General features: G+C 42.1%; 2 protein-coding genes across 3 annotated transcripts; both read right to left on the minus strand.

The window, feature by feature from the left end:
- Positions 1–478: 478 nt before the first annotated feature.
- Positions 479–8,133, minus strand: LOC124408624 (autophagy-related protein 9A). Of its 2 annotated transcripts, XM_046885689.1 has the most exons (8): positions 7,899–8,133; positions 7,206–7,314; positions 5,596–5,912; positions 4,923–5,389; positions 4,638–4,822; positions 3,511–4,461; positions 2,933–3,313; positions 479–2,511 (listed from the first exon to the last, which is right to left on the minus strand). In XM_046885689.1, exons 2-8 carry the CDS (start codon positions 7,257–7,259, stop codon positions 2,356–2,358), a joined length of 2,511 nt encoding a protein of 836 aa, XP_046741645.1. In that variant the 5' UTR covers positions 7,260–7,314; positions 7,899–8,133; the 3' UTR covers positions 479–2,355. The 2 variants fall into 2 exon arrangements, with proteins under 2 accessions (XP_046741645.1, XP_046741646.1); XM_046885690.1 differs by lacking the exon at positions 7,206–7,314 and having other exon boundaries at positions 7,899–8,132.
- An 849-nt stretch (positions 8,134–8,982) lies between these two features.
- Positions 8,983–18,532, minus strand: LOC124409018 (mucin-5AC-like). The gene is made up of 9 exons (XM_046886405.1): positions 18,189–18,532; positions 14,061–14,197; positions 13,635–13,986; positions 13,380–13,566; positions 12,959–13,275; positions 12,552–12,864; positions 11,959–12,485; positions 11,204–11,843; positions 8,983–10,470 (listed from the first exon to the last, which is right to left on the minus strand). The coding sequence occupies exons 1-9, from the start codon at positions 18,227–18,229 to the stop codon at positions 10,105–10,107; spliced, it is 2,880 nt and encodes a 959-aa protein (XP_046742361.1). The 5' UTR covers positions 18,230–18,532; the 3' UTR covers positions 8,983–10,104.
- Between the last annotated feature and the right edge of the window lie 4,773 nt (positions 18,533–23,305).

Raw genomic sequence — 23,305 nt, forward strand, 5'->3', positions numbered from 1 at the left:
TTTGTGCCAAATTAATAGGCGATGCTTTTCTGTTATTGCGGATTATAAATAAGCACAATATTAGCATTCCACGGTGAATAAATCTCTTGACACCCTGAAGAATTAGTTAACGCAAGAAATAATCAGTAAAGATATTCCTATGCCATTCTTGGCTTCGTCTCACCTCGGAAAATGCGAAAAACAGAATAAAAAATGCATGATAACTTAATAGCTTTTCATAGTATTTTTCGTATTGGGTACTTACATTTTAAGGATCGAAGAAAAACATAATCTGATGAAGATATAAAGCCGTATTATTACGAAACGTATTATTTATCTATGTATACATAATATAATCTTATACAATATATGTGTATAACCCTTATTGCATCATTTTGTCTACTTTATTAATCAGTTAAGTCGTTTTCAAAAAATTGTTATACTATACGTATAGATATACAGAGAATTCGTTCGGTTAGAAATCAACTTCGTATTTTTAACCGTGAAAGTGATTTTTACTTTCATTTCGATTAAGAGACTGTAAATATCCCTACTACGATACGATGATCGACGATAGAGTTATACCGTTTCCGATAAACAGTTTTAATTTACATGGTATGATCACATTTTTCATCAAGTCGATAAGGTAATAGCGTATTGTTCTTTTTTTTCTTTTTTTTTGATCTGATTAAAATAACGGCACACTATTCATGCCGTCGTATAAATATTGAACTAATTACAAGTAAGTTTCACCATCTTCAAGTCTCGTTGTAGCGGAAGGAAAGGAAAAAGTATGATTAGTGTAATAAAATCGTCTGTACAAATTGATGGAGTTTTTCTTCTTTTGATAAAACACACAGGTTCAGGTAGAATACATCGAACCTTGAAAAATAAATAAAAGTATGAATAGATTAGTATTTCCAGACCAGTGGAGAAAGCGAAGGTGTACATAAACAAACGCACACGTGTTTCATGAATTCATTTACTTTTACTATCCGCATTCATATCTATCGCTGATCGTAGAACTGTGAGAAATCGTACGGCTACTTACGAATTCCTGGGTCTAAATTGATTCAAGAGAGAATTGAAAATAAAATAAATATCGGACTAGGTATATTTTTCAAAAAAGCAAGCGCTTCTGTGAAAATAGTCCAACATACACTTTTTTTTTTTTTTTTGCGTCTTATTTCAATAAAATATAACGATTCGTATTCAGGTTGCCTTTCCAGCTTCCTATAAAAAATTACCAATGCTGATTTTTACATGCATGCTATACGCAGTATAAACTGATATTTGAACAAGCTTTATATACACAGCATATCTATAATAAGCCGCGATACCCTCCCGCTCGATTCCCCATCTCGGCTCCTTTACCAACGGGCCTGGACCGTATTTTCGTATCGTCATTCATGAAATTGCACGGCATTTACATTACGTGACGTATAACGTTAACTATTATCATGACTAGAGAATCGTGGCGTTCGAAAATTAAAAAAAATTAATACATCATCTAACGTGTTCTTTTTCAACACGCATGTACGAATATGCGAAAGATTCGATCATAACAGCGATACGGTAATAGTAGTAATAGTAGTAGTAGCAGCAGCAGTGGTAGTTGGTAGTAGTAGTAACAGTAAAGTAATAGTAGTAATAGTAGTAGTATTATTAGACATTGCAAAAACGTAGTCTGTAGATACAATTAGCGAAAAATGCTTTCAATCGGATCATTATCATAAGTTTTACGTAGGTAAATATCTTACAACCAATCACAGCTGTGATTCGTAGGGATAATATTTGCAACAATGATCGGATAAATCCTTTGTGCAAATAATATCAATATCGATAATAATAAGAGCAATAATAACACACGCGTGTATAAAAGAATATAATCTTTTGTTTTGTTTTTTTCTTCTGTTCCTTCTTTGCCTTAAAGTTCGACTGCCGATTTCTTTAAAATATTCTAAAAAAATAAGAGAAAAATGAACGATATATACCGAAAATAATCTAGAGGTGATCTTAAGTCTGAAATTTTTCAAAATTCGGTTCACATACATACGCGGCGTGAGTTGTGTCTAAGTGATATGGTGAAATCAATCTTACCAGCTCAATGCAAATATACCTCACATACTGTACGTAGTATATCGTTAAGTGAGTAAAAATGTTATCGTTTTCTTCGTTTAAAAATGATACTAAAGATTTTCTTTTACTTATTTGCTTGTTTTTCATTGCATAACGCATACACACTATTTATACATATATTCATATATACACTACGTCTAGTATATAGGTATGTAGGCTATATCTGCCGTGAGACGGTGGTAAAATTGACACACGTGTATGTGTGTATGTGTATTATAAGAGTAATTAAATATTGTGCTAAGAATCCCGGCCTGAACTTCTCACAGAAGAATCCACGTGACGTAGCAGCGGCACTCTTTCCTGTCTCACTTCCGAAAGAGTGGCCAATTCTTGAACTGGGCTTCGTTGCCATATACTTCTAGTTGCCATTTCTTGATAGCCTCGTCTTCTAATCTGAATCGAGTAAAATGTTTTTTCATTTATTGTGTTTGAAAAATAACAAAAAAAAAAAAAAAATAACGAATTATTAAACACATTTACGCGCACAAAAACTAGCAGAACTTAGTCCAACCGTTATTTAAACACTTTACAAATTTTGTTAGTATTTATGGTTTTGAAAAGATTTGAAGAACTCTAGGATAGTTCAAAACAATATACAAATCTCTCAATCAATGGTTCCCCATTTTTTAGCGACTTGACGACCATTGAGATTAGAATACTTAGTATATTAGACACTAAATATTTTGATTTTTGGTAATATTAACTTTGTTTGTCGCGGAATCAGTAGTAGGGAAGTCAAAAACCGCGCAATAGTAAAAAAATTAGCATAGCTCATCTTTAGAGGCTCATAACTTTGTAAATAAATGCCACATACTTGTCTATAATGAAGTTCGTGCAGGTACAGTGTAGATAGGGACATATCAGCAGCGGTTAATTCCACTGGAACCGTAACTTCCGGCGACAGATCGTGCCCGGAACCAAATATCGAAGCCCCGAGCGACTGGTTGGACAGTCCTTGATGCAGACTGTGAAGGAGACCTCGATCGTTGTGGAGAGGTCCTTCGGCCCTGTTCAGCCCACCGCGAACGGCAGGCGACGCTGCGCCGGATCTAGCGTCGTTCGGCGAATCCTCGGGAGCTCCGAAGGCACTCGACATTCCCGGCTGGTTCATGAAACCTCCGTGTACTCCAGACGCCGTGGTTTGGGACTGGTTCAATAAGGTGCCGTGTATTATGCTGGATACTAAATTGTTGTACTGAAAACAGAAGACATTCGTGTATTCGTTACCAAGTCGAGAAATTAAAAACTATCCGTGTTTCTTTCGTCCCAGGTGATACGAATTTACGACAATATTTACCAAAGTCTTCCCTTCGGGTCGTTTTCAAAATTGAAAACTTGGAAAATAGTATCAACCCAAGATCTAGCATAACGATTAACATCCTTTCAACTCACCCCAGCCCCCAAACTGGACAAGCTGTTCAAGCTGCTATAGAGCGGATTGATGTCGTTTGGAATGTCGGTGACATCTTTCTTGGCCCTTTCCCTGAGCCCAGTGACGAAAGTTTCCGCGTGACTAGGAGGTCTCCACTCTGGATTAGTGAGAGTGAAATGTATGAGGGAGAGTTCCGTCTTCCCATCCTCAGCCTGAGTGTACTGATTGGACATGGGGACGTGAATCTTGTCGAGGTGGTCGCCGTACTTGTTGTCGAATCCGATATTACGCTCCTCGACACCAGGGGTCTGAGGCGCGGTCTGCCACATGGGATTGCCGTGCTTCCTGACATCCATTTGAGCAAAGCTGCAGACGTCACCGACGCCGGTAACTTCGATGGTGAAGTTTCTGTAAAAGTCGACGATGTCCAGAGCTCGTGGTCTCATTTGAAAACAGAGAATGAACGGTGTGAAGAGCGGCGACAACAGTTCTTCCAGCAGGTGCACGGCTCTGTACTGAAAGAGCTGAGCTACTTGAGCTCTGGTCGACATAGTGTGAGCGTGTCCCCGCCAACTGTCGGGCCTGTAATGAGTGTGAGCCAAGACTGCGGTGAGAAGTTGCTCGGGGCACCAGACAAGGTTTTCGTCAGGTATGAAAGCCCTTGCGCCGGCGACAACCGCACCCAGCATCGTCATTGTCGTTAAAACGTGTTCGACGGTTAATACATCTTCGTCGTAGATCGTCAGTATCAATAATACAGCAAATATGCTGCCGGCAACGAAAGCAACGTTCTTCGCGATCACCGTCATTACTGGTGACGTGAATATGCTCATATACTTTGACGCCGGACGGTAGGCACGGTTCAACCGCGCGTTCAGCTCGTGGTCAAGTTCGTTGAAATGGCGAAGATACAAGCGACCGTAAAGAGACCACGTTCGAGATCCGAGAGTGCCTGGTTCCCTCTTTATTATCTGTCGAAAAGAACAAGCTGGTTAGTCATGCGTCAGTCTTTGTTAACTAGGTAGTACCAGTAAAAAGTATCGTATCACTTCATGAGCCACAGTTGATCATTTGGGATCATTGTATTAAAATATGAAAGTATTTTATAATGAATCGTCAAGCTTTTAATAAAGAAACTTCTTCTTACCTCTCCATAGTTGAAGAAAGAATACAATATTTGCCAGAGAAAAACTAATGGACACAAGATGAAATTAATAACGCTGACCCACAATATGTGTTTGGATAATGCCCGTGCCAGTTCCTGTCTTTTGTTAAATTTTTTGTAGTCTTCTTTGAGGTGCCAGTTGTTTACAAAAGGCGACCAAGGCCCCCCTGTAATCAAAGGAAAAGGAACAAAACGATCAGCTTTCTATGTTTTTCCTTCTACTTTTCTAGAAGAGAAATTTTGCTGGTGAGTTATTCGAATACTTACAAAACAATAATAACTCCATGTTGTATTTTAGGCCCTGTGTCATGAATATGACTTCTCCGATTATCGGAAAATTCAGTCTGACAGGTAATAGTGACTTATTGATCATGGCTACCATGTAATTTTTAAATCTCAATATTCTATGGTATATATCTAGCTCAGACAGCTCCCGCTTGTGTATACACATTTGCAAGTCGATTTGAACATCCCTAACACGCCTCTGGACTTCGTGCCAAGTCAGATTGTCCAATTCGCGATCTTCGATCTTCAGTGCTGTGTTGAAAAACTGCTTTATGTCCCAGAATTGTGACAGGTGGCATAATACTTTGACAGCACGAAACATCCAGAAAATTGCTGCGACTAGAATGCAGATCCACGTTATCAGGCCCATGGATGCTGCACATTCGCTTGGAGAGTATAATGCATCGTTTATCGATGTTTTGTGCGATGTATTGTTCATAACGTTGTTCCTGAAAATATATAATTGAATTGAAAAAATGGCTCGCTCAAATTTTTCAGATTATTGACGGCTTAACATTTTTTGCAAGGAATACCGAATTTCCCATGGTCTGATGATGGAAACAATTGAGTATTTCAAATGAAGCACTGTGGCTGAACGTACTCATAACGAATACAAAATATTGAACAGTGTTTCATGCCGTTTAATCATACTCACCTAAATAAGATTGAATAGTCGACGCAGTGGAAAAGGAAAGTTGAAAACGTAACTACAAAGATAAATTGTCCAAGTTCTAGAGTCTGCTGAAGCATCATACACGCGAATCCGTGCTTTTGGTGGTAATGGTACGTTCTAGTGAAGAACGAGTCCAGATCTTCTATGTGATTCCATCTCGATTTGCCATCGTCAGGGACGACTTGCATCATCATCCCCGATTCTTGCGGCGTTTCTTCCCCATTCCCATCCCGTGCTTCATCTTCACCCTCCGAATATGTCTCGAGCTGCTGGTACCTACCCTCCAGCACTGTTGTCATCTGAAATTTATCTTCAGAATTAAATGACTTTTCTGGAATAGAATTTATTCCTCTTAGATCAAAACAAGGAAAGAATTGAAAGATACGTCAAATTATCAATGAGCACGAATACAAGTAGGCAGATAGACGTAAATTAAAATTACACCATGAGACACCAGAATATTCATAGAAGACAGTTTTCGGTACACTGCTAAGATGCAAATGATACGGCGAATGAGAGAGGTAACAAGTAATATTGGAAACAACTATAATGATAACTATTGAATGCATATTGATACATAATCTGGACGATTAGGTAAACTTTCTTCATTTATATTCCCTTTGAGAGATTGAAGTTCAATGCAATTGTCAATGTCAGGAGTGAAGTGCATATATGAGTTGGATGATTAAAGAACATCTTTTCGAAAATTATAGTAAGATGGAACTGAAGTCGATAGTAAGATGGAACTCACTGAAAGCTATTGTGACATAAAAAATGAGCAGTTGTCAACAACTTTGACCGACTCGTGAACTATTATGACTTTCCGTCGAATTGCCTCCATAAAGGCTGTTTCTAATCTCACCGTTCCTTGCCTGTCTTGTGTTTAGAGCACAACTTTTGACGAATAGGGTTTTCTATCATTTGTCGACTCATGGACATCTCTCAAATGTAAAATCAATCCGTTTTCAAGGCTTTGTTCAAGGGAGGAGAGTGTAGAACTGTGTTAGATTACTACCAGTAAACAAGATTGCAACAAATGCGAGACAAAAAAATAGCTGTAAGCCATCGTCAATATATTTGCTCAGAAGTTGGAACGGTAATTTGTTTTTTTATCAGCAGAAATGTTTTTATTGACGACGATGTCTGCTGGCTTCAAAATACCGAGAAGCTGACGCAATATTTATCAGAAGAACAATCTACTTGTTTAAAGACGTAATCTTAACTCACTCTACTCAGTCCTACTCAGAAGGATCTACCTTGGTATCAAATAAGCGAGCTGTTCAGGTGAAGAATCAAAGTGTAAGGTCGAAGAAAGAGTTAGAAACTAGGAAGATCACTTTTCAATATAGTGAATGTAGTGTTTTATTAAAATTCTCCATCTTATAATGTTTGCTACCAATAGTACTTTAGACTTGACATGTAAGAGTTTGTATAAAAATTTTGCCTTAAAAAATGTGGAAAATCGACGATCGACTAAATTGATTCAGCATCTAGACAACTCAGGTGCGCAGATTCTAGCACATGCATCAAAGCTACAAAAAGAAATACAGAATAATGTTATGCAGCGAGCGATGAATACTGGTAACGATTACCGTTTGGGCTCTGCGAGTTGGCTCCAGGCAGGTAATAACAGTATCTCGTTTCATTCTTTCATGTTATTAAGCTCATTTAACTACTAGCCAACAGGTGCGCTCCAAGCATCTAGAATACATTTTGTTAAATGTATCGATCCCTCTTCTTTCATCCTTGTTTGTGCATCTCTTTCGTCTCGTAACGTTCACATCGTACTCTTACGCTCTCCGTGACTCGGTTTATTTTCAAAAGAGCATATTCGTACGAGCTACATCGAGGAGTTTGGAAGAAATGAAAACAAAGAGAAAACTGAACAAGGCGCATCATCATCATCGCGAATGTGGTATATTAGTAAATATATTCTTAGGTATATGTGTCACAACAAAGAGACTGACCGAGTAAGTATTGCGGCAGGTGAGGCCAAAGACCTTGGCAATAAAACTGAGGATGAGGGATTCGCTGAGAATTCAATCTAATATCCGTCAACGCGCAATTATTGTCGGTTGATAACTTTTGGCATGATTTATCGCATATTTTTTCATTATTAGGTCAACTGATAACGCGTAATTTAGAAGTGACCTTTGTCCGACGGAAATAGGACGCGCGTTAGATCTTATACGGAGGGGAGGGAGGGACGCAACCCGTAAATAACACGCGAATGTACGCCAGGCTGTGACACAGCTGATCTTCATAAACAAAGCGAATCGTCTTACCTTTATCATCGAGTTTCGCTCGAGCACCGATTCTGATTTAGGTTCTATCTCACGAAATCAATCACTTCGATGGTCAAACTCACATGTTGAACAGCCAAATGGACGATCGTGCACTGCTAATTTAGACTTTTGACTGTTAAAACCGTGCGGACTTCGTCCGCCTCGCCATTTTCGCGTACTTTTTCATCACCGCTGTTCTCATTTTTCTATTTATTTCTTCACTCTGCCGCCGTTTACTTCACTCTTTTGTCGCGGCGATTGCCACTGTAGCGATACTGCCGGTCAATTTTGGAACACTATCGATAACACAGTTCCGCTGACTTACCGACTGTCGATGATTTCTTTTCGATCGATACTAGTCGGAATCTGTACTTTCTGTTATTTGTTGAGTCGAGAGTGGAAGCTGATTGCAGACATTGTAGACAAACGCCGGCTTGAGAAAAAGGGTCACGTTTTCAACTTATCAAATTTCACTGGTGCTGGGCTGGCATTTAATCTCAACCAGCGAGGGAGAAATCTTCGTCAAGTCTCGAGGGGTCTTTGGAATTCCGTATATCCCGCCACTCACAGCCCGAAGTAATTGTAGCGAGTTATTGAAGTTAGCACGGCTTGCAAGTATCGAAGGTGAGTTATATGTGTAAGTATTGCGTCGAAAAATTCATGTCTGTGCACGGGATGTTGATTTTTACTTCTGCCTCTGCCGTAAAAAAAAAAAAAAAATTAAATTGTAATAAGAAATTGGATTGTATAAGAAAAAAAATAAACAAATATTCGCATTAATAGGAAATACAAAAGAATGAATTGATATTTTTTCAAACTCACTTGAATTAGAGTGAATTATCAATAAAAAATTGAAATTCATGAATTGAAATGAATTAATTTGAATCGAAGAAATCTATCTGATTTAAAAATATCAATATAAAATAAAAAAAATTAAATTGAATTTTATGAATGATACTTCTCGGTTCTGAAAAAAAAAAACGTGACACTCTCAAGCTATGCTAAGTGCATCGGGGTGAAAATCGCGGAGTGTCGAGTTTTCGAATATATATTATCAATGAGAGTGTGAAAGGTATAAACTTGGTTTCCACGTTATGACAGAAGTTCATGATCTACTGTTTTACGTATATTTTTTATCGAAATATTTACAGCATTTTGGGGGCATTACAACCAATAATAGTGTACAACGGTAAAACTTACGGTGTTCATTACAGTGTCGCGCGATTTCTAAAAAGAAAGAATGCAACAATAAAATGAACGTTATGTGTAATTGAAATATGATTAAAAATTAGTTTAAGTACAGCAGTGCATATGCAATATAGTAATTGTAAAAATTAATAATTAAATAGGAGTACACACACATTTCAAGTCGAATTAAATATACACATTAGGCATTGTAATGATCACACTATTAAAAATTGGCCCAACTATTTTTCGTAGTAAAGATTTAGTTTTTTTTTTTTTTTTACTCTTTGCATTTTACACTTATTACATGTATTTTGTTCTTTTTTCTCTCAATCTGCGTATAAAATAAGGGCCAATGAAGTTGCTAAGTTTATTACAAATATCGTGATTACACTCATATGTGACTAAAATTAGCATCGTTACTCATTCTTCTTTCTTTTCTTTTCTTTTTTTCTTGCTGTTTTCATCATTTACGAATTATTATACACCAGTAAAAACATCTTAGTACTAGGTATAGCACTATAAAAAAATAATAGATAAAATTACTCATCGATGGCGATATACGGACAGAAAAGAAAAAAAAAAAATGTTATTTTACTAAAACGTAAGCGATGATATAAGTATAAATACTGGTGGACGTAACAAAAAAAAAAGAAAAGAAAAAAGATGATCAACATTAAAATCCATTTCATGAGTATTTCAATGGTACCTACCTACCACCCTCATTAAAATTTGATAAATTCGAGAGCTTACACTGTAAAAACGACAGCTACAGACGAACCGGACCTCTAAGTATACTATAGATGAAAAGTAATTAGAAAAAGTTGATAGTAAAAAACTAAAAATATTCGTCAGATTATCTATCTACTTTGAGATACCGATCAGGCATGGGTAGATGCGCATTCGATGTCGTAAGCTCTCTGGTGCCGGTACCATACTAAAACGGATCCACGCCACAAGGGGTCATAAATTATGAAATGGTACTTCGCGGTGCGTTGAAGTATCTTCTTCTCTCGCTTGCTTATTCTCTAGCGATAAGCTGTCCAGGGCGTCGTGACGCTATCCTACGTCTCGGAGCCAAGAGTCCACTGAGACCTCTGACTTCCTCTTGTTTTTGACTCGCGGCTGTGCTGGATTCAGTTTCCGCTTCCTCGGTGACCAAAGGCTCTGCACCTTCGGATTCTTCTGCAGAGGCTGGCTCACTGATAGCCTCCGTTGTCGGTGCCTCCGTTGTCCTTCTTCGGGGCAAAAGAGGCGACCGCCTTGGTGGAGGTTGCGTGGCCACTCGGGGAGCCTTCGGGTGAACCTGTAGTCTGTTTCTGTTTCTCAACCTCGTCAGCGGACTTTCGGGTGTCGTAGGCTGCGGTGGGCTCGTTTCCGCGGGGGCCTGAAGGTCAGAAAATTTTACCGGATGTTAAATTTAGTTGGATTTTAAGTCATAACGAGACTTGACACTATGAGCACAGAGACGCAACAAATTGATCATCACTTTCAAATCGAACTTGAGTTCTTATGTACCTATTCGTCTTGAATCATGGTTTATTTCGGTTATCCAATGCAGTTAGTACAAGACTATCTAGATCTTCTATTGCTCTGATTGCGTTCAAACTGACGTATTTCATTGGTGAGAAACTATACTTCAAAGGCGACCTACTTTCGTAAGAAGTTCGAAAAACATGACAATAGCCAAGCAATGGTAACTGCAATGCTTTGCAACATACTAATTTCTTTGAAATATTGATATTACGCACCGGAAAGTAGGTATACGACATGCACGTGGAGTATATATAAAAGTTCATGCACAGCTGGCGAGGCGGAATGGCATTTGAAAAGGTCAATTAGTGAAAGTAACTGCGCGATGATCGTCTTCGGTTCATGCCAGATTGCGTGATTCGAAATGCGATTTACCGGTACCAGCTTCGCTTCGCGTAATGACAAGCAAACCCATCGAGAGATGACATTTCGTTGTAGTTATAGTCAATTTTTGGCAAAAAAAACTTTCATGAAAAAACTCGTCAAACCACTGCACTACTGGCATAAAAGTGAAACCGCTCAAAGTGGATTCCCTTACAAACCCAAAGAAAGGATTAATCTGCGAATAGAAACTGAGACCAACTCACCTCGTGAGATTCTTCCTCGGTGCCAGCGCCATCTGGTTCTTCAGCAGAGACTTCCGGCGTGCTGGGTGCCGCCGTGGTGCTTGTCGTCTGCAGCCCGGGTCTTGCTCGGAGGTTGATTCTTGGTCCCGGTCTGAGGGGTCTTGGTCCAGTACCAGGAAGTCTCGGTCTTACGACGGACCGCGCAGTGGTACTGGTGACCTCCACGCTGCTGGTCTGTGCAGTTTCACCTGATTCCTGGGCCTCCTCGCTGGTTGTGGGTGCCGCAGTCGTCGGTTTTCCGCGTCTGCGGTTCAGGTTCAATCTGTTCAAGGATGGACGAACGACTCCGCGAGTCACTTCCGCGGAGGAGGAGGTCGACGATTCTTGTGAATTAGAAATGGCTGGGGCGGCCGTCGTCGCTGATGACCTGGACGAAGATCCGCGGAATCTACCGCGACTTGGAAGGCTGGGTCTCTCGGCGTTCACCGAACCACTGCTTTGCTTCTGGACTTCTTCCTCTTCGGCTGGCTGCCGTTGTCCAGGTCGTGGCCTCTTGAAACCTCCGCTCGTTGATCCGAAGCGACTGCGAGGACGTGCCGGTGATTGCTCAGCCGAAGACGATGACTCCGTTGTCGTCGAGCTAGACCCACTGGTCTTGAACCTGACACGTGTTCAAATGAATAATCAAGAGTCAGTTGGGTCTCGAGTAAACTTTAATTATTCTTAACTTCAAGGCGAAACGTGGAGTTGATTTCACGCCAGAATCGAGGACCTACCTGTTCCTAGAGCCAATGCCTCCAGGTACTCCTGGTCTTCTGAATTTCCCCTTTCCAATCGTCTGTTGAGTTGTGGTGGTCGGTGGTTCAGTTGTGGTTGTGGTTGTGGTGGTTGCTTCCGTCGTAGTTGTAGTAGTTGTGGGCTCCGTCGTGGTTGTGATGGCCTCCGTGGTCGTCGGGACATCAGTGGTACTGTCGTCTTCCGACCAGGTGGTCGAATCTTCGGCGCTATCTTCGGGGGTGGAGACGTCGACAACGTTGCTCTGACCCTGAAGAAGGAAGGCGTAAAGGTCCAAAGCGACTTTGTCCATGGCTGAGGGGTTTTCTGTGGTCGGAACTTCGGTTGTCGTCACATCCATGAGGTCCTGCTCCTTCGAGGCGCTCTCCATGCTGACAGAGTCCTCGTGAACTTCTTCCTCAACTGGTGCGGGGGCAGAGTTCGTAGCTGGATCGATCGGCTCAGCTCCTCCTTCTTTGCTTTCTTCGTCCGCAGTCGTTGGTTCATCTTTGTTCATTTCAACTTCAACCTGAAAAATTAGATGCATATTGCAACGACTTCTCCCCAAAGTTTTTATGGCATTCGATTATCTTACCTCGGGATTGGCAGCTGCGACAGGTCGTCTTCTGTGCGGCACGACAGCCTCTTCAGAGGTTTCCTCAACGGGTGCTGCTTCCGTGACCTTGGAGGGTCTTTGACGGGTACGGACGGCAGGCTTTTCTTCCGGTTCTTCGTTTGGGGTGACTCCCAGGAACCTTAGAGGTCCCTTGGGAAGGTTCTGTGGGAACTCAGGTCCCTCCTGATGAGTTCGAAAACTGCTGGAATCAACAAGGTCCAGACTAGGTCGTGGACGGTTGCCTCGCGCTCGGCTAGGCTCCGTTGTTCCTGTGTTGTGATTCGACCTTGACCTAGGAATAATAACTCTTGACATTCACCTCGAAATCACAATAATTTAGCATTCCTAAAGTGCTAAATGTGTCGACTGTTTCCTCATCAACTTACCTGGGTGGAAATCTCGTGTTCGCGGGCAGTCTCTCATCAGACACTGGTTCTTCGGACTCAGCGATCTGTCTGTTTCGCCCATTGGCACGGCTTGGAATCACCTCGTTGCTGGCTGGTTCGATGGTTGTCGAGCGATCAATGGACGAGTACTTATTCCTTCCGGTAATCGCATCACGTCTTGAGAGTGGCGATGGCGTCGTCTTGACCACATCGCCTTGAGTATTTGTCTGGGAACCTGCTTTACCTTCGTCTTCTTCGTCGTAATAATAGTACACATATTCGTACTCGTAGTCCTTGCCGTTGGGTCCTTTTTTGACCTGATGTTGGGGGAAAGAGGTCAGCGTTAAAGGGTCGAGAAAAAAAAATGGAGCTGGTTTTTGACTGTTTTCACTGTTTACGTTTTCCTTTCAAATTGGCTCACCTGGATGCGGGAATTTGATCCGGCGGGTACAAGACTGACGTCACTAAGGTCGCCAAAGTGCCGGTCGGCGAAGGGCGTGTAAGCGTCTTTGCTGTCCTCACGGATGATGTTTACGGGCACGAAGTCGAAGGCACGGACCTCACGTGGGGTGGTTAGAACCGGCATCATGGTGGTCGGGTTCTCCGGGCTGATAAGTTCAGAACATTAATGGAATAATGGTAGAGTTTACAGCCATGCCGCTTCCGCGATTCTTACCTCACTTCAACTCCAGGGATTATAGAGTCGGTTTGAGCCCCGGAATTCTCTTTCGCAATTTCAATCTTCATCACTCCGTCCTCTGGCAGGACACCAGAGTTACTGAAATTCTCGATTTGCACGCGAGCCTGCCTTTTGGGGCTGTTCTTTTTGGACTTTGCCTCGTCTTCGTAGGGCTCCGACGTTTGTTGCGTTACCTTCTTCTTATCCGTTCGTTTATCGCGGCTCTGAACCGCTCGCTGAATCACTTCCTTAGCGAGTTCCACCTCCATTGCTAGTTCCGCATCTTCTTCGTCGTCCTCGTCTGAGGGCTGCTCTATTTCTGCGGGAATCTTGTGCGCGGTTACGAACTCTGGAAAAAAATCAATTTGTACCACAGGTCGACGGTTTTCTGATGGGTTTTCAGACCAGAGCTTCTAGACTCACCTTCTACGGGAATCGCTCGAGCTTTTAGCTGCGACGATTCACCGAGGGAGGAATCGTATTGCACAAATTCCTGACCAATTCGCGCTTGAGTCACGATGTCATCATCGCCCAGAACTGCGGCCATCACGCTACACAGCCTGGAAAACAAAATCGAGAACTTAAAGAGTGCTAAAATGTTCTCCGGAATTGCAAATTCGTAATGGTTAATTGATAATTTGCAGAATCGGTTGTACTGGAGGAAGTTACCCTAATAAACAGAAAATAAATTGTAATTGAAGGTTCTATTGATTGAGTAGCATTTCCCTAAATATTATTTGTAAAAATTCTTACGGATATTTATCTAGTGAACAAAAAACGCAAAGTGTCAATAATTTTTGTAATGCAAGGCATACCTTGAAACGTGATTCGATACTAAGCGTAAAGAAAATTGAATATTTTTATCGTTGTGAATTTATTACAGACGTTACTTTCACCGTCAAAATCTGTTAAAAAAAAGAAAAGAGAACTAGATCGAAACCGTAGAAAGTTAAGCCTCTGTTATAATTAAGTGCGAGATGCGTCGTGATAAATCAGGGTGATTTTTCTTGTTTCCTGATCCGCGATACCGCTAGTGCCAATTATCTCAGGCCCACCTTGTGTGCTGGGCAAAAATACATTATTCAAAATGCTAGAGTATAACCGCGTGGACGTAGGCGATAATTTAACAACAATTACAGTTTATTATATGTAGGAATGAAGTAGTTAGACGTGAAAATTAATTCGAGCGTAGACCCCGCGGGCTTGTTCGACCTTGATCCGTCCTCTTGAAATGGGTGTATGCGATTGGGATCAAGGTGGAAAAGGCGGGGATCAACGTTACCGAAGGCTCCTGCTTCTCGCCAAGGGAAGTGACGTTCTTGTCACGTGACAGTATGGCGGACTCGCTTCTTCGAAATATTCATTCCGTGAACGAGTCCTTGCTACAAATCCGCACTGAATGCGGATAACGAATAAGTCACCGGTAGCCGACCTTACTCTCGTTTCACTTGCAGCCTATTACCGATCAATCCATTGTCACCGAGTCGTTCGAAATTCAAATGTGTATCCGCCTTGGCACCAGACAATTATACGCATTACACAATGACACTAGAATTAAAGAACCTCATCCAGTCAGCTTAGCGACGCGATCTCAAGAAATAGAGTTAAGAATTCTTCAACCATTTTGTCCGAACTATATGAAATGGCTGATTCTGAAGATAATTCATTTACACTAAATCAGTTACTAGCATCAATCTGTTCATCAAAAATAAAGAGAATCTGGAACTTAACAGCGTTTGAGATGACGCGTTGGGGATGGTTTCGAATAAATCCGAACCAGGCGGCTGTTCGAACGTCCAAGTCGAATATGGCCGATGGAGTGGATGCGCAGGTGGTGAATTTGGCCGATAATCAAAGAGCGAAATCCTCTCATATTCTTGCGCGCGTAAAATATCCACAGGTGCTGTCGGATCGTTCGTATATTAATATACACGCGTGGAATTCATCGAGAAGAAATCATACGGAGAAAGTAGTTTTCTACACTACAGAGGCTTGGTTGGTGCAGCCAGCAGCCACGGCCCGGGCATACAGCAGACGTCTATCGGCGGACCGGGTTACGCAAGTCGCACGACGCAGCGTCACCGCAGAAACCGCCTCTAACCAGCCCACAGATGTTTCAACGGCTATAGATAATCCAAAGACAAACACACCAACATATGCTTAGAAATGTGATTTTTCATCCGCTTTTACCACTTGGTACCAGGCTTGTACCCACCACCTTCCTAGTGGTGAGCCGATCACGAATGGCTGCCGGTCCTCATCGGGACGTTGGCTGGCCTCGGAGGGATGGCCAGGCCCTCGGGCCATACTTTCAACCGTTCGGCAGTCGAATGTCAAAATCGACGCACGTTACTATTGCGAAAGCTGTGCCCACGGAATGTCGGAGTGCCTCGTTACCGCGGCTCATTTCCTCGGCTACCGACAGCTACCCCTGCTGGCGCAATTTGCCCCAGGGGAACATCGGATACGAGTATCGTGTAGCGAATGAGTAGAATAAAGTAGCAGCAGAAGGGCTGAAGTACCGAGAAACTGAGAATTAATAATAAGCTTTGCTAGTATGAAGAAAGAGGGATAAAGTTGGGATCATGAGATGATCTGGAACAGTGACGTTGTGACAGGAAGGTCTGAGGTCCTGTTATCCGATTCTTGTGCTTTACATGCTTGTGCTAAGGTGTTCTGAAGTTATGTTCAGGAAGAAACAGGATAGCCTGAATGAAGGATGGTAGAAAAGTCTATTTGCGATTAATCGTAAGTAAAATCCTGAGTGAAACCGGAATGCAAACGTCCAACTTGTGGAAGTGGTATTGAAAGTTCAAACGACGAGTACGCCAGTCGTGGTCCTTGAAGAAAACTTGAAACCAGCATTCAGTGTATAAATTTAATTAACGATTGAATGCAGATATAACGGTTTATTTTATTTTATGCGATTGATCGTTTTTCTACTGCCCACACGCGTTTTAACGTTACGTGGGTGAAGGGTGGAGAAGAAAATGTTGCTGATGACATTACGGTGTGCCTGTAAGATGGAGGAGGAGGAGGATAAGTAAACCTCGAGACGCGTGACTTACACGAAGACAAGCGAGATTAACGCAACATGCCAACGAGTACTGGAGGAATCGAGTCGCACACATATATTCAGTTCCTCTATTTTCTCTAAAGCTATGAAAGTAGTCAGGCTCGTCTTCCAGCGAGAGGCTGCGACTGATCTGCAGCAAGCCGCTCGTTTTAGAAATCATCATACCGCGCCCCGTGATATTAAGCGACTCTCCAATTAACCGGGATTAGTTAAGAGGATTGTTCAAACATTGATTGAATTTTAAAAGGAGTTCAAGCAAAGTACGATGATCGTTGAAAACACACGATGCAGCTACGTCGAGAAAAGCTCACTAAAATATGCTGGACAAAATGTTGTTTTTGGGGAAAAAATTTGTTAATAGTTTGGAAGTAGTAATATGTTGATATTAAATTGTCGTCTATGTTGCATATAAGTTTCAGTTGAGCTCATGAGACTACATAATCTCCGCGTTTGTAAATTTATGCAAATAGCTTGAAAACATGATCGTCCGCTCTGTTGCAACATTCCAAATTTATATATACATATATATTCACATACATATTTATATATATTTTCTAGAAAGTAAAATTTGACAAGCATATAAACACGCACGGTTTAACGACTTCGAGTTATGCATTTAACTATATATGTAATGGCTATAGCTTGTGTATACAATTAGTTATAACAGTCGATGGTGTGCAAACATCCACAAATCGCAGGTAGTCTTGCGTGTTCACGATTATGTATATTACAAGCGGCTAGTGCATTAACGAAACTTCAGAATGCCGATGGGCCAATAAATCGAGGTAAGCAATTGCTAAAAGAGAAAAGAAAACAAAAGGCGAAGTTAAACGAAACGCCGCGACATCTCGGGATACTTCGACGACAACGCGGTAAAAGTTACAACTCAGCTTGCAAACTGTACTCACGATAACTGATTTAGGACAAGCCAAGAGTGAAAGATTTCTATGCACATACGTAGGCCGTGTCGATCAGCAATCGCCTAGTTATTTGCCGGTTGCATCATTCACGAGGGGTTTGTGTATGCGAATAAAAACAATCAGGGTCTCTCTACAAGCCACAGGCACTTTCCCGTCTCGCAGCCGGACGTCGCGTCGTCAGAGAACTGAACGCTCGCGCGGGACATGAAATTCCGCCATTTTTTCAGTACACTTGCAGAAGAAAAAAACAGAATCGCAACGAGATTTGTACGCTCGATTTGGTTTTATGTGTCCCATTTTATTCTCGAGGTGTTTTTTTTTTTTTTTTTTCTTATTGTCGAGCTCGTTGCATCAATACCGCGAGTATATATATATACCGGTTAAAAAAATTGCGTAACGAGGTCGGAGATGACAGCCGTAAACTTTAAACTCTGGATCGTACAGTCCTGGCATATGGCGTAATGTGAAGGGTAAAAACGAGTCTGGAGTTGCGAGAATTGAACCGAGTCAAATAATAATAATATTAATAATAATAATGATTTCGATGGTACTTACAGGACGGCGCTCTTCAGCCACATGATATTTTCGAGCCTCATTCTGCCCCGGATCCTCGTCAGCGAACTTTGAGCGAAGTTTAATAACGTTGAATGATCGGCGGCACCGAGAAAATCACTTCAATCAATCTAACGTCACTGGTCACTGGCCCGCATTGCTGTTTCGAAAGCACTCGCCGAATCCGGGCGGCCCCTCTAGCACTCGGTGTTACTTCGGTGAATTCGGCTTGTCTCGGTGATCGGTGGTGACCCCCGAGATTTGGGAGGTGGAGAAGGAGCTCGTGAACACAAAGTGGCCAAGTTTATCGCGACAGCCGGACGCAGAAGGACACGGTGAGGGTATGAGGACGGCCGCGAAGCCAGACCCCTACTTATACGCCACCCACCACGTCTACCGTCGACACCCCACCAGCATCGAAGAACGGAGTCCCGACCGTCGGACACCTCTGGAGACCGTTTGCAGCAACTTCGATGCCCCGAGTCGGGCTGCACGCCGTCTTATGAGGAATCCGTCCACTCGACTAGATGCAGCCCATTATAGAGAATTCAAACTATTCACGGATTTACGATTTACGCAAGTTATATACCAGCTAGACGAACAGTCGAATGGCCGAGGTTCACGAGAGATTCATCGACGCTATAATGTTTGATGGACGAATGAGGAAATCATCTTGGGGATAAATCGTGTCGACAAACTTTCTGCAGTTGACATTCCATCTGTGGTTTCGTTGTGAACTTTGATGAACCGAAATTTGATATGCTGTAAAGATGATCAGAGAAACGATATTTACATAATTAAGATATGAATATTTTTGTTCACTGCCTTTAAAGATGAGCAATCATTCTTTGACCACGATTATTTCATCTGGCTCGAAAAACACCTTGATCCTTGACTCCGGGGCTTTATTCTTACTCATCGGTCTGCTGAGAGTCCATTTTGGATTCGAGTTACAGTTTCCATATATTTTAGTTATTCGAAAGATTAATTACTCTTTTTGAGTCAACGATTTTTATCCATTGCGAAAAACTGGATCTTACACCGTTCATCGAGGTGAAAATAACGAAAGAAGCATTGTTCATTAAAAAATTTTAAAAAGGCATTTTCGAGTTTATCCTGAGGCGTAAAACCAGAGCAGAAAAGCGATTTGGGGAAGTACGTTGCCGGGAGGTTTCATGCGAGTCGTATTTGCTGAAAATGACTAGATGTGAGTCAGACACGGATTATTTGGCCTGTGGTAGACCTCGTGGTGTCAAGGTCTGTGAGAGCTAGTGCGGTAAGAGTTCGATCGGGGTAACCAGAACGCCGTTAGACTGGCTTGCAAGATTCGCTGTGACGTGACTAATTTACGTAATACTGAGGCTGCGACTCCTGGAATCAGAGATTCTCACTGTGAGTTTAAACGCCCTAGCGAAATGGAGGTGGAGAGAAAAACAAAGACACGTTCTGAGACCGAGTGGAACTAACGACTCAAACATCTTATAATGCAGTGGCAACATCCAACGGAGCTTGTTACTTGTAAGAACTATCACTTTCGGTTTTGCATCATCTTGGCAATATTGTTTTTTTCACTTTACGTTGCTCCCTGAATTCTATCCCACCTCGACCGTTGTTTCGTTTTGACGAGTCTTTGAACCTTTCATTAATAATCCCTTCAACTGCTTTTGCCATGAAAATGGAACTTCTTGCAGGTCGGCATTGGCTATCAAGAGACTATAGATAGAGGATTGTTGTTAGTTTTGAAGGAAAAGGGTTGATTTTTTATATTTTGGTCACTTCAAAATAAGATTGAATAAAAATGAGCGAATGTTTCAACACTTTTAATGCTTAAAATCTTCTACAATGTCATAACTCCTCTTCACGAGTTGGTAAATTCCACAATTTCGTTCAAGGATCCCTTTCATTTATGCTCGTAAATTGTGCTTTTTATGGGTGCGAAGAAAATATATGAACTCGAAATATCGTTAGCGGTCACCTTCGATAACCATTACCTGAGAACCCGTCATTTTCGTTTTTCTGGCAAACCCCAACTATCATTCTAAGAAATTTCTCTTACACATCTGAAACAGAAGAATTGACTGTACATGAATACCGGTTTTAAATGCTAGTCGCAGAGAAGCGAGCCAGCACAAAGGTTGAAATATTTAGAATAATTACTCCCAAAATCTCGCAGTATAAGTCAAATTGTGATTAAATCGAATTGTTCGATGTGTCGTAAAAGAATGTCGTCAAGAAATCATCGTTTATAACGGATTTTTCGCTTCGACACACTCCTTACATAATCATCAACACATAACGGTTGCCAACTTCGAGTGAAACTGCACAAGCTCAATGGTTTTTCATTTTTCTCTTACAACGTAATTGCTAAGAGAATTGAGCCTAATCGAAATCCCCAGCCGTGTACTGCAACTACATAAAGATTCATTAAAAATCGATTTTCATTAATTGGGAATCGTCACTTCTAATTTCACACGCATTTCCTCATCACGACTGGCTGCAGCAACAGCCACGAGCACTCGCAATCCTTATAAGCCCCACTGTGACTTACGGTAGATAAAGATACAAATAATCATCGTTAGTTGTACTCGCCTCGTAATTGTAATTCATTAACACGTCTATCGTATCCGCTGCAGGCCAGTGTCCGTGCAGACAGGCCGAAAGACTGTCCGAATAAGGATGATCAGTGTAGGGAAATAAGACCCGATAAGGTCGCTGGGCAGCGATGCATGAGGTCGGTCGTTGATCTGTCCGAAAGAACGTGGCCGAGCACAAGACGGAGGCCCCGAGTCACCTTGAGTGCAAAAAGAAAGAAAGAAACTAAGAAAAGAAAGGATAAGTCACGACTGGCAATGAGGAACCAAGTGGATCCGGATTCACTCTTGTTTTTGCCCTCCCTCGAGGTTTCTGCAGCCGAGGACGGCCACCACTCCAACCAGCAAATCCCTTTATTCGGACTTCGGACTTGGTGTCGGTGATTAGCAGCCACAGCATGGTGCGTACTCACCTTCTTGCAATTTAATCCAACAGCGGATTTTCTATTGCCCCATGACGCAACCAGCCATGATGGTCTCGTTGTTGTGAATTACGGTGCTGCCCTGCTCTGTACCAGTTCGGTAACTGATCTCATTTGAGTCACCAAGTCCAACCGGATCCGAGTCGAGTGAACGAATGCCAATCGTGAATACCGTGACGCACGTCAGAGGATTGTGCAATTTGATGTGGTAGGATTGTTAACGTTAGGCGATTGCAGGTTGCCTCAAAAATCTTGTATCGGGACGAAGAGGAGCCGCCGCGAAAACTGGTGACACCAGTGGGACGATCAAGGAACTCCTTGCCTCTTTTCTCGAGTTCTTCTTCGCTATGTTCAACGAGCAAATAAAAAATCAGCCACAGTTTTTTAAAGCGAGATAGTAAGAATTTTTCCGAACAAAGAAGCGATTTCTTTTCGTTTTATAGTCGCTAATTCTGCGAAGATCAGAAAAGGATAAAAACATCCAGGGTCGCGTTTAACCGGCTCTCATCCATTCTTTTTCCCCCTTCTTTTTTGGAGGTGAAAGAAATTCGATCAGAGAAAACCGCAGTAGTGGAATGGTAATCGAGTTTTCACTTATCAGTAACGACTTGGAGTGACTCGCCTCGACGATACTTGTCAAGTTGACTAATTCGATTGTTTTGATGATTTGAATTTGTCTCTTCACCCGATATTCACGGCGCTTTTTGAACCGGACAATCTTGCTGTGGTGGTAAAAAAACTACCCAGTTTTGAATGCGCCGTGCTCGTCCAGCTCGGTTATTCTCGTAATCGCTTGCATATATTTTGGTGATTGAGAATTTATTAGGCTGGCCGGTTGCGGTTTGTAAGGAAAAAAGGTGAAAATAAATCGTTGCCACTCATTGGGCAAGGAATTCAACGAATTGTTTGTTATTTTTATTACACATACGAATGTGATGAGACGCCCTTGAGGCTCCTGCAAGAAATCCCTTCATTCTTTCAAGGTTCAAGCGATTTATTCGATGAAAGTCTATCTATAGGGACACTCCATGTTTTATTTTATAACGCATTCGGTTGCAGCCTCAAGGACTCGGATAGAAAAATTCTCCAGTGTCAAATATCTCGGAGGAATGCTGCTGTATATTTTTTCCAACCATAGCAATCGACGCCTGTTGTAGTAGTATTCTGACAAAATTGAGTTGTCCTAGTAATTCGTCACTCGTTCTCGTCTGATTTGTTGCAACCGGCTATAATGTAAGCACTGTAAAGCAAAAGCAAAAGAAGAGAGAAAAAAAAAATCAATCATACTGCGCAGAACGGAACTGAGCACTAATTGCGGTTTAATGATGAGACTTTTTTTGTTAGCCTGCGTAATCCACTCCGGTTAGTGATTATCAATTCTAGGATTATAAGCCAGGCTTGAATCCTGGCCAGGCCCAGGAAACAATAAACAAAGAATGACGTGGCTGCTACAGTCATCGACTTTCGCTGGTTTGTTCCTTTTTCTCTTCTCTCGATCGCCGCCGCCATAGCGAAGGCAGAGGCTGTTAAATGATGGAAAACGTCAAGCCTTAGTCGTGAGTCACTCTGAGCGTGGGGCACGCTAACAATATTCGAGACAAACCTCTCACCGTAGAATTGACAATGAACAGTGGCGCCATTCGACCAACGAAAGCTTCGAAGCGGGATCAGGAACCGCCACGAGCAGCTCTGCAGTCGATCACGTTTTGTAGCTATCATCACAAAGAGGAACGACTCTCGTACCAACAATCCTCTTCTCCAATGAACCGCGGTGACAAAAGTCGAATGCGTGGTGTCGAGGCATTCAAGGTGCGGTCAAAGGTGCCAAGGAATCTCACTTCAGGGGCGTGTCTTGGTTCTCGTTCAAGGTGCATTTCGGCGACGCCTTAAATTGATTGGTCTCACTCGATGACGTTTTTCGAACGATTCCCTTTCAACCTTCCAACCGCACGAAGAGACATTCGATCAGAATTTACTCCAGCTACGGGCGATGTTCCACCGCCAATCGTGACGACGCATCGATCCGGGAAATTTTGTCGAACTTTGTTCATGCATGCACTTTCGAGAATACGACGCAGTGCACTCGCCGTGCATTCAAATCGCCGCC

The sequence above is a fragment of the Diprion similis genome, chromosome 8 (genome assembly GCF_021155765.1).
Source record: "Diprion similis isolate iyDipSimi1 chromosome 8, iyDipSimi1.1, whole genome shotgun sequence".
Lineage (NCBI taxonomy): Eukaryota > Metazoa > Arthropoda > Insecta > Hymenoptera > Diprionidae > Diprion > Diprion similis.